The sequence below is a fragment of the Peromyscus californicus genome, unplaced genomic scaffold, assembly GCF_007827085.1.
Source record: "Peromyscus californicus insignis strain IS unplaced genomic scaffold, ASM782708v3 Scaffold_4__1_contigs__length_199733344, whole genome shotgun sequence".
Lineage (NCBI taxonomy): Eukaryota > Metazoa > Chordata > Mammalia > Rodentia > Cricetidae > Peromyscus > Peromyscus californicus.
This window is the reverse complement of record NW_026294562.1, coordinates 104,605,831-104,622,255: the sequence shown is the minus strand read 5'-3', so window position 1 is coordinate 104,622,255 and position 16,425 is coordinate 104,605,831. Positions and strand designations below refer to the sequence as shown.

At 37.7% G+C, this 16,425-nt stretch overlaps 1 protein-coding gene across 1 annotated transcript in view; it reads right to left on the bottom strand.

Annotated features, from left to right (window-relative positions):
- Acer3 (alkaline ceramidase 3) overlaps positions 1 to 16,425 on the bottom strand; it is a 91,112-nt gene that overhangs the window by 53,431 nt on the left and 21,256 nt on the right. The window contains exon 2 of the mRNA XM_052761349.1: positions 2,583 to 2,693. Coding sequence (XP_052617309.1) covers positions 2,583 to 2,693 — 111 coding nt within the window. The remainder of the gene's footprint in view (positions 1 to 2,582; positions 2,694 to 16,425) is intronic.

Here is a 16,425-nt window from a genome sequence, read left to right as displayed (position 1 = left end):
TTCTGTAGCTGTTGGGTGTAATATTCTGTAAACATCTTTTAGGTTTATTTGGTCTATAGTACAATTTAGATCTGCTGGGGTTTTTTGTTCATTTTGCCTGGATAGTCTTGAGTGCAAAAATTGTAAAAGGAAACAAAGATGGTCATTATATAATAATAAACGGGTCAATTCAACAACCATATATATATATACACCAATAGACCCTAATGCAGTAACAGAAGGAAGACTTCAACATCCTATTTTTAGCAATGGTTGCTAAAGACTGATCACAGGGTCTTATGAAAGTTAAGTGCTCTATCTCTAAGCTACATGCCCAGTCCTGCTATACATTTTTTTCTTTCTTTTTTTAGACAGTCTCATACACCCTAGGCTGGCCTCAAACTTGCTACGTAGCAAAGGTGATCCTGAAATTTTGATCCTCCTATCTGCTGAGATGACAGACATGAGCCACCATATCTGCTTTATGCAGTGCCTGGGATCAAAGCTAAACCTTGGGGCATGCTAGGCAAGCATTCCACAAACTGAGTTATAGCTCCACCCCTATAATTTCTTATCTTTTACTCCTTGTCTCCTTCTATTCTTTCATGAACTCAAATAACTCATATAAATGCTGTTTTGATGTTATTCTACAAATCCCTTAAACCTTTTTCATTCCTCTTTATTTTTTTCTCTCCTGACTATACATATTTAAATAACCTGTCTGATTCACATTCTTTCTCCTGCTTGGTTCACTGTTGGTGCTATCTACTGTAGTTTTTCATTTCATTCATTATATTTTTCAGCTCCATAATTTTTGTTTGATTTTTAAATTAGTATTTCCATCTTTCCTTTAAACTTTTCCAACAGATTTCTGAATTGTTTTACTAAGGTTTGCTGTGGGATGTTCTGTATGGCAAATGTGTTAATAAATAAAACACTGATTGGCCAGTAGCCAGACAGGAAGTATAGGCGGGACTAACAGAGAGGAGAATTGAGGGAACAGGAAGGGAAGGGGGAGACTGCCTGCAGCCGCCGCCAGGACAAGGAAGATGTAAGGTACCAGTAAGCCATGAGCCATGTGGCAAAGTATAGATTAATAGAAATGGGCTGAATATAAGAGTCAGAGCTAGACAATGATAGGCCTGAACTAATGGTGAAACAGTTTAAATAATATAAGCATCTGTATATTTATTTTATAAGTGGGCTAAGGGACTGCCGGGACTTGGTGGGACCCGGAGAGAAAACTCCAGCTACAAAGGTTAGTGAAGCTTCCTTTAAAAAATTGTTTAAGATATATTTATGTGTATGAGTGTTCTACCTGTATGTATGTCTGTGCACCACATACATGCCTAGTGTCTGCAGAGGTCAGAAGAGGGTGTCAGATCCTCTGAAACTGGGGCTATGGATAGTTGTGAGCTACCATGTGGGTGCTGGGAACTGAAACCAGGTCCTCGGCAAGAGCAACTAGTGCTCTATACCACTGAACCATCTCTCTAGCCCCTGAGTTAAGCTTCCTTAATCTAACTATTTTGAAATTTTTTGACAGAGTCTTCCTTTCTTCTGGGAACAATCACTGACAACTTATTTTGTCTATTTGGTGAGGTCATATTACACTGCTTGTTTTTGATGCTTTTAGGCATGAAATGTTGTCTTCTCATTGAAGAATTAGGTATTATTTCAGTCTCTGCCAGTATGGCTTTCTTTATGCCATCCTTCTTCATTTAACCTGTTCAGAAATTCTAAGCAGGCAGATTTGTATTTCCTAAGTCTGTGACCACTGTAGACATTTCAGTACTTAGGGGTGCTCTTAGACTGGGATGTTATGAATGTTATAAGGGCTCCAAGGTTGATGGGGGAGCCTAGCTATATAGATCTGCAGAAGATGCAGGGAGGTTACTCAGAATGTGTTGGGAAAGCATCAGAGGAACTCAAGAAACTTGTTGTGGTAGACCAAATAGAGTGCATGACTGATGCCTCTCCACAGACATGACAGTTCTCTGACTACAGCAAGAGGAGCTGAAGCTGACACTGGATCTCCTTACGATCTGTTGTGACACAGTAATGGGTGAACCTATGCTGGTGGCCCAGACATGCATGCACCTCCCAGCAGTTCCTCACAGAGTTTGGACAGTTCCCCAACTACAATGAGATACAGATCAGAGTTTTGAGCCAAGCAAAGGGTAAATTTCAGGTCCACTGTCAAGACCAATGTCAGAAGGCAGATAAACCTCTCTGCCACTGCTCTGGTATATGCAATTCCTTTTGAACATTTTGGCATATCAAACAGAGCTATACTCAAGCCTTTAGTGTAGCACTTGAACTCAGGAACACAAATGGGTGTGGGTGTACATTCTCAAAACAATCCTCTTAGGTCTCAGGTTCCACTATAGTTGCCCAACTTCTTACCGAATCCTGAGACTTTCAGAGAGACTCTTCTGTGGACAGATGTTATATGAGACCTCTTATTATACTTATGGACATTATGGATATTATCCCTCTTATGCTACAGCTTTTGGTGTTTTTGTTTATTTGAGACTGTTTACTTAAGTAAGGAAGATTATATTATAGCACACCATTGTTTTCAAATGAAGTATTCTACATACCTGTGAGTGCTAAATAAGCAGCAATATACCGTTTTTCCAGTCCATCTCTAATGCTCTGAATTGCACCAAAAATTGGAGGTATGATCATAATCAGGTTACTCACTGTATTCCCTACAGGAGAAAAATATAAGAAGATATTTAGATTAACCAGTAACACTTAAGAACACATTCATTTGGTTTTTAGCAATAGTTAAATAAGGAATTCCTTGGAAAGACTGTGATAATATATCTTTAAGATACTACAAAAAAAGTCTTTATTCAATAAAAATTTCTCAAAATAAACAAAAAAAAACAAAGATACTTCCTGAAAAATGAAACTAAGAATGTTTTAGAGTATACCCACTTAAGACAAAATTCTGAATTCTAAAAGCAAGCAAGGAAAGGATCCCAGAAAATCCTCAGAGATATAACAGTTAAGTTAGCTGAAGATGGAAGTCTATACTCAAAGTGTGGTTCTCTGTAAGTGAATGATAATATAAACACTGATATTATAACATAATATAAATAATATTTATTTTTGCTGTGGAACTGAAAAGTAATGAACTGAAAGTCTACATTTTATGTGTTTTTGCAATATTTCATTTTTGTTATAGTGTTCTTAGTTTCCAGGACATGAGACAATAGATTTTTAAAATTTAAGTGGATCTTATATGACTTTTGTTCTCATCTTTACAAAAACAAAGTTAGGAGGAACAGCAAAAAAGCTCAGTGGGCAAAGGTGTGTTACCAAGTCTGATGACCCCAATTAATTCCTGGGGTCTATATATATGGGAGAAGAATCAATTCCTTCACACTGTTTTCCAATTTCCACATGTGTTCTGGGATGCATATGTAAATAAATAAATAAAATGTGATAAAAATAAAAACAAAGTTCAAACATGAATAGCAAAAGAATAAAACCAAGTCCTAAAAGTTGTTAGTAAACAGGGAAAGAAATGATTAATCAATACAAATTTTATTATAGTCAGAGATGAGTAGCATATTTTCAATGTTTCAAGTGAATGATTTTCAAAATAGCTACTAATATCAAGATAAATTATCAATTAATTGACAATGTAGAATGGAGATATTTTCTCAAACAATCAAGAATTGAAAAAGTGTATTTGCAACACATCTTTTCTCTGGAACCAAGTAGGTAATATAATGAGCCAAAATAAGGACATTACTTCTGAGAAACGGGCTGCAACAGAGGAAAGGAAAGAATCAAGAGTAGTGCTGTCCAAATTATCACTGATGACACAGCTGAAAATAAAGCAGGAAAGTAAAAAACTGCGGGAAATTTCCAAAGGAAAATAGGTTCAGTCCTCAGTTCCAAGGGTGGGATGTGAGCGATGGAACAAAAGAAAATGAAAAAGTTGATTTAAAAAATGGACATAAAATTGCTCTTTAAATAACAAATTATATAAATTATAACCAATTTAGGTTTACTAAACAAATAATATACATGACTGCAGACTTAAAACTTTTTTTAAATTAAAAACTGCTATTAATCAGGTTCTAACCAGAATTGGTAAGCCATGGAGCAATTTGAGCAGGAAATATTTACAATAAAGAATTGCTGAAGGGGGTGAGATGTACCTCAGTTGGCAGAGTTCTTGCCTATCATGCAGGAGACACTAGATGCTAGGAACTGATTCTCAAATTCACACCAACCAGGTAGTGCATGCCTATAATTTCAGCACTCAGGAGCATGAAGATCACAAGTTTAAGGTTATCCTCAGCTATACAGAGAACTGAAGGCCAGCTTGGGCTACATGAGACTCAGTCTCAAAAATAAGGCATATTGGAGCCAGGTCACCTAGTATTATATACCTACAATCCCAATACTTGGGAGGCAGAGGTAGAAGGATCTCAAGTTCAAGTTCAGATTATTAATTAAAAGAAGGAAATAAAGAGTAGCTAGTTGGTAAGAAGCAATGAGAACTCTGCAGAACAAAGGAACAGTAGGTGCAAGGAGAGTAGACCTACTATCCCTACTTACTGTGGTAGAGCAGTAAAAGAAGATCGGGGCTGAGATGCAGACCAACACCCATAGTTCACTGAACAGTAGGGAAGCTGCTGTATGACATGCTACCAAACTTGCTGAAATCCACCTACTAAAACCTGCCAGAAGGTTGGCAGATATAGCTCCATTGATAAAGTGTTTGTCTAGCATGTACAAAGCCCTGAGCACAATCCCAGACACTGCATAATCTCAGTGTGGTAGCATATGTCTATAATCCTAGCACTCAGAAGTAGGAGAAACATCAGAAGTTGAAGGTCATCTTCCACTGAATAGAGAATTTGAGACCAGCCTGGGATACATGAGGCCCTGCACACACACACACACACATACACACACACACACACACACACACACACACACACACACACCCCTCACCCATCAGAAATCTGTCTTCTAAGGTGCCCGCAAAAGGTGACCACCCTGTGGGGGTGGGGAGAAGTTATTGGCTACTATGTGCTTTGGACTAACTCAGAACCTGGATATTAGAGAAACTTCCTGAACTTGTAGGAGCTATAAGGTACTAATTTCACCTGGACTTCAAGAATAGGCACCCAAGAAGTTGCCTGGCCAAAACACCAACACCAAGAAGGAAAAGTCCTTCCTCCTGTGATGTATCTTTAGTGCCCTCCAATGACAAAGTTTAACTCCTGCTAGTTGTAAAAAACAAAACAAAACAAAACAAAACAAAAAACCAGTTAAAGATAGTATAGAACTGAATACTGAATTTGGAGCAAAGAACAGGCAATAAATTGATTCTAGCAGTTAAACTTCTTTCATCAATTGTGTCTAAACCCAACTATGGCTAGTGAGAGTACCCTAATAACTACATAAAAATAGGAGTTTGAGGTGAAATAATGTTTTTCCTTCTCTTCCCCATATATTTTAATGTGGCTGCAGTGTTTTGTAATTTAAGGTATTAAGATGAATGATAGAAAAATAAAGGCTAAATTAATTCTGCGAAGAATTTATTGGATTTGGAGTTAATTTCTAGAAAATTATATTTAAAACAGCTCATTTTCTGGAAATAAAAACATTCATCATACACTGCACAACAGTTGCTAAGTATTTATTAAATAAAAAATTCTGCTTGGATATATATTTAAATGAATTAAATAATCTTTTCTAAAAGGGCTAGAGAGATGGCTCAGTAAGTAAAGTGTTTCCTCTGTAAGCATGCGGACCTGAGTCCAGATCCCCATAAACCATGTAAAAGCTGAGTGTGGTAGCATGCACCTACTAGCTTCTAGGGGATGGAGTTGAGACTGGCAGATTCCAGGGGCTCACTAGCTAGCCAGTCTAGCAGAAATGATGAGTTCCAGTTTCAGTGAGAGATCCTGTTTCAAAACAGAAAAGTGGGGCACTGGAGAGATGGCTCAACAGTTGAGAGCACTGGCTGTTCTCCCAGAGGACCTGGGTTCAATTCCCAGCACCCACATGGCAGCTCACAGCTGTCTGTAACTCTAGTTCCAGGGGATCTGACACATTCATGCCAAAGCACATAAAATAAAAATAAATAAAATTTAAAAACCCAGTAAGGTGGAAAATTAATGAGGAAGACACCTAATGTTAACCTCTGGCTTCCACACCCACATACATAGGTGAAAAAACCCCCTCTACATACATACACACATACACACATACACACACACAAAAATTTTTAAAAATCTGAAAAGTTTAAGCAGTCTCTTTATATAATAATTTGTAGGCCAGGTTGGCAATATTCTAGTAATTTCAGAATTGCTTAATAAAGTCATTTTTTCAAGAAAGACTCATATATTAAAATATGGTTTTATGGCCGGGTGGTGGTGGTGGTGGTGGTGGTGGCGCACGCCTTTAATCCCAGCACTTGGGAGGCAGAGGCAAGCAGATCTCAGTGAGTTTGAGGCCAGCCTGGTCTACAGAGCAAGTTCCAGGACAACCAGGACTGATACACAGAGAAACCCTGTCTGGAAACCTCCCCCTCAAAATATAGTTTTATGATTTGAAGCCCTCCACTCATGATTTGACCACTTGTTCCCCCTGCTGGTGATACTACTTTGGAAGGCTCTGGAATGTGTAGGAGATGGGGCCTAGCTAGTGAAACAAGTCATTAAGGATAAGTCCTTGAAGGTTATGCCTAGCCCCTCGTTGTGTCATGAACTCTGCTTCTTGGTCCACAATGTGAACAGCCTCCACCACACTCAGGCTTCCATACCTACCCTACCAGGACGAGCTGAAACTAAGATAAATCTTCACATTACTTCTGTCATGTATTGTAGTCATAATGACCACAAAGCAGCTAATAATATACATGGGGAAAAAAGAAAGAAAGGAGGAAAGAACAGTAAGCAACGGTTACCTATAGAGGAGAACTCTGAACCAAGATATACAAGCAAGATGTTTTGTTTCAGCATGACAGTAGGTGGAGCTAGTGTGTTTAGCAGGCTAACTGCCCAGTATTCGGCAAAATACATAGGGCCCTGAGGTGACTAGATGCTGCAATTTGGAGTTAGCGAACATCTTAGTTTAACAATCTATAAATGAAAAATATTAAAACAATTACATATTTAAAAATATGATCAGATTAAAAAAAGGAATATGGTCAGATGATACATATGTGTATTCAGTCTCAGCATATCCAATATCTTCTAGGCCATGCATGGTGGTGCATACCTTTAATACCAACACTTCAGAGGCAGAAGTAGGTGGATCTCTGTGAGTTCAAGGCCAGCTTGGTCTATTATAGGACAGCCAGGGCTACGTAGAGAGATCCTGTCTCAAAACAAAACAAAACAAATGCCTTCTGGCCTCTAAGGGTACCTGCACTCACGCACATACCCACACAGGGACACAAACGAATACACAGTTAAAAATAAAAAAGTAAAACTAATAAATTATCCACCATGGCTCATGAAAAGTATTTTTCACAGTTTAAAGTTTTAAAGCCATACGCTATAAAAATGAAATATACATATTAAATCACAATGGAAGCAGAGTTTAGGCTTGTGAAGAAACACAAGTGAAGAGATAAGAGAGGAGCCAAAGCTCCTCATCAGTCATGGCACAGGAAAACCCTGCCCTCCTAAGATGGAGGTTAGAGAGGAGGGAAGAGACTCAGCAGAAAAGTACTATGGTCATCTAACTCTGCCTTAGAACGGTCCAAGGTGAACACTAAACATTGAAAAGAACTTTAAGTAGATCACATGAGTCAGAAGAACAAGAGAAGATGGTCATTAACTCACTGGAGAAATTTTTTGTTTTTGTTTTTGTTTTTCGAGACAGGGTTTCTCTGTGTAGTTTTGGTGCCTTTCCTGGAACTCGCTCTGTAGACCAGGCTGGCCTCAAACTCACAGAGATCCTCCTGCCTCTGCCTCCTGAGTGCTGGGATTAAAGGCATGTCCCACCACTGCCCGGCTTAATGGAGGAATATTTGTTGAATGAAAATATCAGATTTTGTCACAGGTCAAGAACAAAAGGTTTTCAAACATGTTAAGTAATGAAGAGGCACAACTGAAATGACAAAATCTGAAAATGTTTATCTTGATAATCCCAACTTCCTTTACATTTTAATTAAAACTTTCAGAGCCCAACTCAAATCTGCTGACATTGGGTTAAGTTTTCTCCAACCACCTTACAGAAAACTGACTCCTCTTCTAACAGCACATAACATTCTAACCTCTCACCTAGCACTCAGCTCGATTACCTTGCAGATTTCTTTTCACTGTATGTCTTATTATCCAAGGGCAGTGGCCTGACATTCATCCACTCACTCAAATGGTACAAGGCACAAAAAGTGATCAAGATGGCACAAAGGATAAAGGCACCTGCCCTGACTCTAAGCCTGATGACATGAGTCCAATTCCTGGGACCCACACAATGAAAGGAAAGAACAACTCCTACAAGTTGTCCTCTCCCTCCATGCATGTGTAGTGGTGAGTATGTAAACACAAGCTTACACACATATAACTTTAAAAAAAGATACTATAAAGCAGTGGTTCTCAACCTTCCTAATGCTGCAACCCTTTCCTACAGTGGTGACCCCAAGCTATAAAATCATTTCATTGCTACTTCATAACTGTAATATTGCTACTGTTAAGAATCACAGTCTAAATATCTGATATACAAAACCCAAAGGGGTCATGATCCACTGTTTGAGAACCACTGAAATAAAGGAACATAAAAACAAGATAGCCTACATGAAAATTAAACTAGCACCAAATCTATAAAATAGTTCAGATACTTAAAACCTAAGAGACATTGAGGTTGGAGAAATAATTCAGCGGTTAAGAGCACTTGCTGTTCTTCCAGAGGACCTGGGTTCAATTCTCAGCACCTACATAGTGGCTCAAAACTGGTCTGCAACACCAGCTCAAAGGGGATCCAATGCCCTCTTGCCTGTCCTCCAGGGGCACAAGGCGCACAAGTGGTGCACAGACATGCATATAGGCAAAACATCCATACCCATAAAATAATACAATAAAAACTAAAATTTAAAAAACCTAATAGACATTTTAAATTAAATGACATTGTTCAATTAAAATTAATTTATTTGATGTAGCAAGTTCAACTCTAACATCATCACAATTTTTCATTCACTCTTCATTTACTTATAATTGGAGTACATGTAAAAAGAAATCATGTAAGTCCAAGTCCTTAAGATGTATCTTAAGGGGCTGGGGAGCTGAATTAGTGGTGAAGAGCATTTATTGCTCTTCCAAAGGACCAGAATTTGGCTCCCAGCACCTACAATGGGAAGTTCATAACCAACTGTAACTCCACTCCAGAGGATCAGGTACTTTCTTCAGACTGCTCCTCTTTTGGATTCCTCAAGCACCCGTACTCACATCTGAATATGTATATAATATGTACATAAAATTCAAAATGAAAATAAATCTTTTTTAAAAGATGCAATTTAAGTTTAATTAATAAAATGGAACTATTTAATACTGCTAAAATTTCACCAAGGACACCATTTATACTTTTCTTTTTAAATGTGCACTGGTGTGAGATTCATTGGAACTGGAGTTACAGACAGTTGTGAGCTGCCATATGGGTGCTGGGAATTGAACCTGGGTCCTCTGGAAAGACAGCCAGTGCTCTTAACCATTGAGTCATCTTTCCAACCCAACACCATTTATACTTTTATGATTTATTTTTATTAAAGCTTTTACATTGGCATAAATATTTCCTAAATTGCCTTTAAACATATAAAATAGTCTTTTTGTAATTTGTTACACTTACTTATTTGTGTAGGGGAATAGACAGGGCCTGAATGCCAAAGGCATATAGAATATTTGCAGGACTCAGTTCTCTCCTTCTACCATGTGGGTCCAAGATCAAACTCAGGTTGTCAGGCTTAGCAACAAGTGCTTTGACTCACCCTCTGAACCATCTTGCCAACTCAAAAAGTTTTAAATTTTCTTTTGTTCTTCAAGACTCTAAGGATTCCCAAAGATTAGTAATCTAGGTTCCATAACTTAAAAATAAAAGTATCACTGCTATCTGTTGGAATATTATTTTAAGGTGTGTTCCATTTGTTTATGCTGTGGAATATTTGTTTAGTGATGCAAAGATGTGTTGCATTCTTTTATGTTGCATTTGTTTAACTCTTGTGATGCTGTGTTACTTTGCCTGTCTAAAACACCTGATTGGTCTAATAAAGAGCTGAACAGCCAGTAGCTAGGTAGGAGAAAGGATAGGCAGGGCTGCCAGGCAGAGAATAAATAGAAGAAATCTGGGAAGAGGGAATCTAGGAGCAAGAGAAGGAGGAGGACACTAGGGGCCAGCCACACAGCCACGAAGTAAGAGTGAAAGTAAGATTTACAGAAGTAAGAGAAAGGTAAAAGCCCAGAGGCAAAGGGTAGATGGGATAATTTCAGAAAAGCTGGCTAGAAATAAGCCAAGCTAAGGCCGGGCATTCATAAGTAAGAATAAGTAAGAATAATCCTCCGTGTATTTATTTGGGAGCTGGGTAGCGGCCCCACAAAGAGCTAATAGAATCAAAGAGTTAAAAAAAATACCAACACCAGTTATCCTTAATATAGAGTAGTGATCTGCCACTACTCTTTAAAGATTTATTTTTAAATTATGTGCTGTGGGATGGTCTGTATGTCAAATCTGTTGCTCTGATTGGTCAATAAATAGAACACTGATTGGCCAGTGGCCAGGCAGGAAGTATAGGCGGGACTAACAGAGAGGAGAATTAAGGGAACACGAAGGGAAAGAGAGACACTGCCAGCTGCTGCCATGACAAGCAGCATGTGAAGATGCCGGTAAGCCACGAGCCACGTGGCAAGGTATAGATTTATAGAAATGGATTAATTTAAGATATAAGAACAGTTAGCAAGAAGCCTGCCACGGCCACACAGTCTGTAAGCAATATAATTCTCTGTGTGTTTACTTGATTGGGTCTGAGCGGCTATGGGACTGGCGGGAGACAGAGAATTGTCCTGACTGTGGGCCAGGCAGGAAAACTCTAGCTACAATTATGTGTATGTATATGGGTCTGCATGTGAGTATGTATTTATGGGTCTTGGTGCCTGTGGAAGTGTCTTAGTTAGGGTTTCTATCACTGTGAAGATACCATGACCACAGCAACTCTTATAAAGAAAAACATTTAATTGGGGTTACTGAACCATCTCTCTAGCACCCTACCACTGCTTTTAAAGTTTCACACTGTATGAGATATTACAGTTTGGGTAATTAATCCTTTATTGGCAGGCACAAACACACACACACACACACACACACACACACACACACACACTAATGTGCACACAAAATAAAATTATGTTAACAGCTTCTTATTTAAAGAAGTTCAAAAATACTGTAAACATGTCTTGTTTCCTTGGGCTGCCATAACAAACGACCATAGCCAGGGTGTCTTTATGAATTTATTGAGAAGGCTAGAAGTCTTAAATTAAGGTGTCAGCAGAGTTGTTTCCTTGTGGAGGCACTGAGGAAAAACTACCCCCTTGTTCCTCGGAGCTTTGGGTGAGTGCTGGCATTTCTTGGCACTCTTTGGTTTGTAAATGCATCATTCTAATCTTTGCCTCCATTTTCACCCGCTTTCTTCTCTCTCTGTCACTGTGATTTCTTCTTCGTATAAAGATACCAGTTATTGAATTTAGAACACCTTAGTTCCGGTATAATTTAATCTCAGGATTTTTAAAGACCCTATATTCAGATCAGGTATCAAATGGACATGAATTTCAGGTGAACATTATTTGCCAACACAATATCATAGAACATACTTTTTTTTCCCCTTGAGACAGGGTTTCTCTGTATCTTTGGAGCCTATCCTGGAACTCGCTCTGTAGCCCAAGCTGGCCTCAAACTCACAGAGATCTGCCTGTCTCTGGCTCCAAAGTGCTGGGATTAAAGGCACAGACCACCACCACCCAGCTCACTGAACATACTTTTAAAAGAAAACATAACATATATTAAGGCAGTAATTCTTTTTGCTTTTTGTTGGTTTTTCCAGACAGTGTTTCTCTATGTCACCATGGCTATCCTGGAACTCACTCTGTAGTCCAGACTGGACTCAAACTCAAGAAATCCATCTACTTCCTGCCTCCAGAGTGCTGGGATTAAAGCTGTATGTCACCACTGCCTGGCTAAATTAGCAATTCTTTATCAAACTAAAATTTTTTTAAACTAAGATCTAACATGCACATAGTTTACTAAAAAGTGAAACAAGCCAGGTGATGGTGGTGCACACCTTTAATCCCAGCACTTGGGAGGCAGAGGCAGGTGGATCTCTGTGAGTTCGAGGTCAGCCTGGTCTACAGAGTGAGTTCCAGGATAGGCTCCAAAGCTACAGAGAAACCCTGTCTCGAAAAACAACAACAACAAAAATTACCTTATATAATGAAGTAAAAATTTTAGAACATATTTTGAAATTTATTTTTTTTTATTTTATGTATATGAGTGTTTTGCCTATGTATATGAATGTTTTGCACAACTGAGTGTTTTGTGCACCACACACACATGCAGTGCCCAAAGAGGCCAGAAGAGGGAGCTATACTCCTGAAACAGGAGTTACACATGGTTGTGAGCTGCTATTTGGGCTCTGGGAACCAAACTCTGGTCCTTTGCAATAGCAGCAAGTGCTTTTAATTGCTGAGCCATCTCTCCAGTCCTCAGAACATTCTTCTTTATCTATGCATTTTATTATCTCATAGGCTGAATTCCTACGAATAGAATCTCCTCCTGGATACTACCTAGCATTTCTTTTTTTTAAGAGCTGGTTCCCCATATGGGATGGTTGCAAGCAATAAGAACTTCTAAATTCCTACACTCCCCTGGTCAATTCTCACACCAATCCAAGATTCTTTGTTGTGAGAATTAGAATCAGCTGCAACAAAAACAGCACTCTTTTGGACATTTATAGGAAGGTGGTATAGTTAATGCCTAGGCATCCATATTTAGACCAAATGTATAAAACTGTAAAATCAGAAAACTATCCTATGAAACACCGTATGATAACAGATTGAAGAAAGCATGCTTAGTAACCAAAAATGAACTGGCACTGGGAGTTCCTATCAGAAGTTCTGGTTTAGACTCTGGGTTTGGACTCCAAGAAGTCATAGATCAGCAAGATGGGTAGGGTGGCTAATAGGCAGGTTAGTGAGTAAACTGGTTTCAGGTAAACCCTTTTTAAAAAAAAAAAATTTTAAGAGTTGTACTCCTAACTCTTGAGTGTACATTTATTTTGTGCTTTGTCATGAAATTATCATGAAATAAAATTTACATAAAGAACTACTACATACTGAAGTATGTAGTCATCAGATTCACAAAGCTGTTCTCTAGGAAAAGCACTTGTAAGACTGTTTTAAGATGTGAGTTTAACTACCTGCTTTTTTCATGAGCACCATTTTAATTTGAAAGAACTGACAGGCAAATTATGAATTAGTTTTTCTTGGGAATATGGAAGATCTTCCTGGAAATAAGCAAAGTGAATGTTCCTTCAAGAAAAATAATTGTATGATTTTTTTTTCAAATGACAAAATTTTAGCTTTTCAATCAAAACTTAGTTTTGAAAATCTTTTAACTTCCACTGTGAAACTGACAGCTTATCAATAGTTCCAGGCTTATCTGGTGATGCCAAAGTGTTATATTACCAACTGTGATTTCTTAAAAATATTAAAGAAGTACCTTATATCTAAAAGACCTATATCAAGACTGAACCTTTTTTTCCAAGTGACTGAAGCATGATGCTTGTAAAATCATAGATTTGGTAAAAGATCATTCAAAATGGAAGAAAAATCAATGTATATTAATGTGACATAGTAAAGCAAGATCAATGATATAGTCAAGGGAGTGTATGCTTTAACTTATCATAAGACTACAACAACTTGTCAAGTTCAGTATACTATCAAAGAGCACCCACAATTATTGAGAAAGACTATCAAAATACTTTCTTTTTCCAACTACCTGTCTGTGTTAAAAGCCTAATATTTTTATGGACTTGACCCAAAACATTATTATAGATTAAATGCAAAGGAAAAAGGGAGAAGCCAACTGACTTTTTAACTAAGCCTAATGACAGAAACTTCTAAAAATGTAAAGAAACACCACTCTTATTACAAAATTAAATTATTATTGTGTGTGCACATGTGCCTGAAGTGTGTAGTAGGGCATCTGTGCCACAGTCTACATGTGGAGCTCAGAACTTCGTAAAGTCAGTCAATTCTTTTTTTTCACCTTACAGGTTCTAGATTCAACTTAGGTCATCAGATTCGCAAGGCAAGCACCTTAACCCACTGAGCCATTTCACCCTCTAAATAATTTTTAAGAGCAAGAAGAGATCTTCAAAGAACAGAATTTGAAAAGAACCAGATACAGCACTATAAACACATTTCCCACAGTCAGGCAGGTCTTTCAATGTTGGCCAAGGTTGAGAATGGGAGAGTCTCTTTTAGAAAAGTTCCCATAATGTACTTCTGACTAAAAGATTTCCACTGGCACTATAGGTCAGTAACAGAATTTTGCCCAGTATGGAGGGCATGGGTTCAATCTTTAGCATTTGAAAGAAAAAATTCAGATGGAATAGTAGCAGGAGATTCTATAATAATGATATATAATAATCACGATACAGGAGGTTTAAAAAAAAAGTCATGAAAATCCCTAGAGTAGCTCTGGAAGCTTGAGTTTTTAGATGACAATAGATGATACAAGTATAAAAAATATTCCAAGAATTCAAACACTTGAAAACAATCATCTCTTTGCAAAATCCCTTTCATTCTCTAGCAACAAAGAAGCTTTCTTATACTAACCACCAGAAATTTAAAGGAGCAGAACTAAAAATTAGTGGTAGAATTAAGGATTCACAAATAGTTCCAGATACAAGAAGTTTTTATATTATACAATTCCAGGGTTTCTTCTTATCTCAGTTGACTATGGTTGTTTAGTGGCATGAAAAAAATGCAAATATAAAGACAAACATGAGCCAAAGCCCTGATCATGTTTTCAATATTTACAATTTCATTTCATTTTATTGGCTATACAGTATTTTAGTATAAAGCTACATAATATTTTATTTATACAAATTTCTAGCAACCAATATTTAGCTCTTTTCCAGTTTTTGTTTTGTTTTTGAGACACGGTTTCTCTGTGTAGCTTTGGAGCCTATTCTGGAACTCACTCTGTATACCAGGCTGGCCTTGAGCTCACAGAGATCCACCTGCCTCTGCCTCCCAAGTGCTGGGATTAAAGGTGTGCGCCATCACCACCCAGCTCTTTTCCAATTTTTACTACAATGGTCAATGGTATAATCACTAAAGCATGTGTATGTGTATGTACACACAAAATCCTTTTATGAGTATTTAAAAAGTCTTATTTATGGAAGGCTGTGCACAGTTACAGCTTCAGACACGCACTTGTTTTCACTTTTCTCTACCTATATGAATGCTTCAACATAAAAATTAAAAATCAAAAAAAAGGAACATTAACCTAATTGATTTCCCTCTGTTACAAATGAGGAGATAGAGATTCCACATCAACTGGCTTTCCTACATTTATAGAGGAAGCATAAAAGCCATCTCAAACTAATGTCCTTAGTAACTGTCCCTTTCCCTAGCCCTATTCTACTTTTTTTCCTGTTTTAACATATGTTTTGCAATAACAAAACACTAGAGACTGGACAACTTATTTACCTCAGTGTTCAGGAGACAAGGGCTTCATGAAGCATCATAACCTGGCGGACGAAGGGAGAGTAATGTACACAAGAATAAGGGAGATGTCAGACTCACTCTAAAGATAAATGATCTGTGCTCGGAGCACCCATGACCTAATTATTTCCAAAAAGTCTCAACTCATAATATTGTGACATTGGGAATTAAATGTCCACATGAGTTTTAGTGGTCATAAATCATATTTAAGCCATATCACTCTCATTTTCCCCTTCCTGGTTCCAAAAAGTATCTAATAAAATTATGTTCTCTCACTGTTAACCCTAAACAAAAGTACAAAGTCCATTTATCTATCGGCATTGTTTTTTGCTGGTGACAGGGAACATGGATATGGATACAGAAAGTAGAACCACAACTGAAGCAATTAGGAAGTTATATAAAACATTAGTTAAAACAGGGCGGCAGACATAGCTCAGTGGTAGAAGACTTACATGGCATACATCTAGTCCTAAGTTTGAGCCCAACATAAATGCACACACATGTGAGTGCACTCATGCACACATACAAATCATCAAAATAATATGATGCTGAAACAAGAGTTCACTAAGACAGATTGGAAAGTCCAGATACATACACAAGTACATTTAAGATGTAGCATGTAATAATGGTGGTTTTCGAATTTTTGGAAGAAGCATTTAACAAATGGTAAAAGGTGATTGAACTAAAA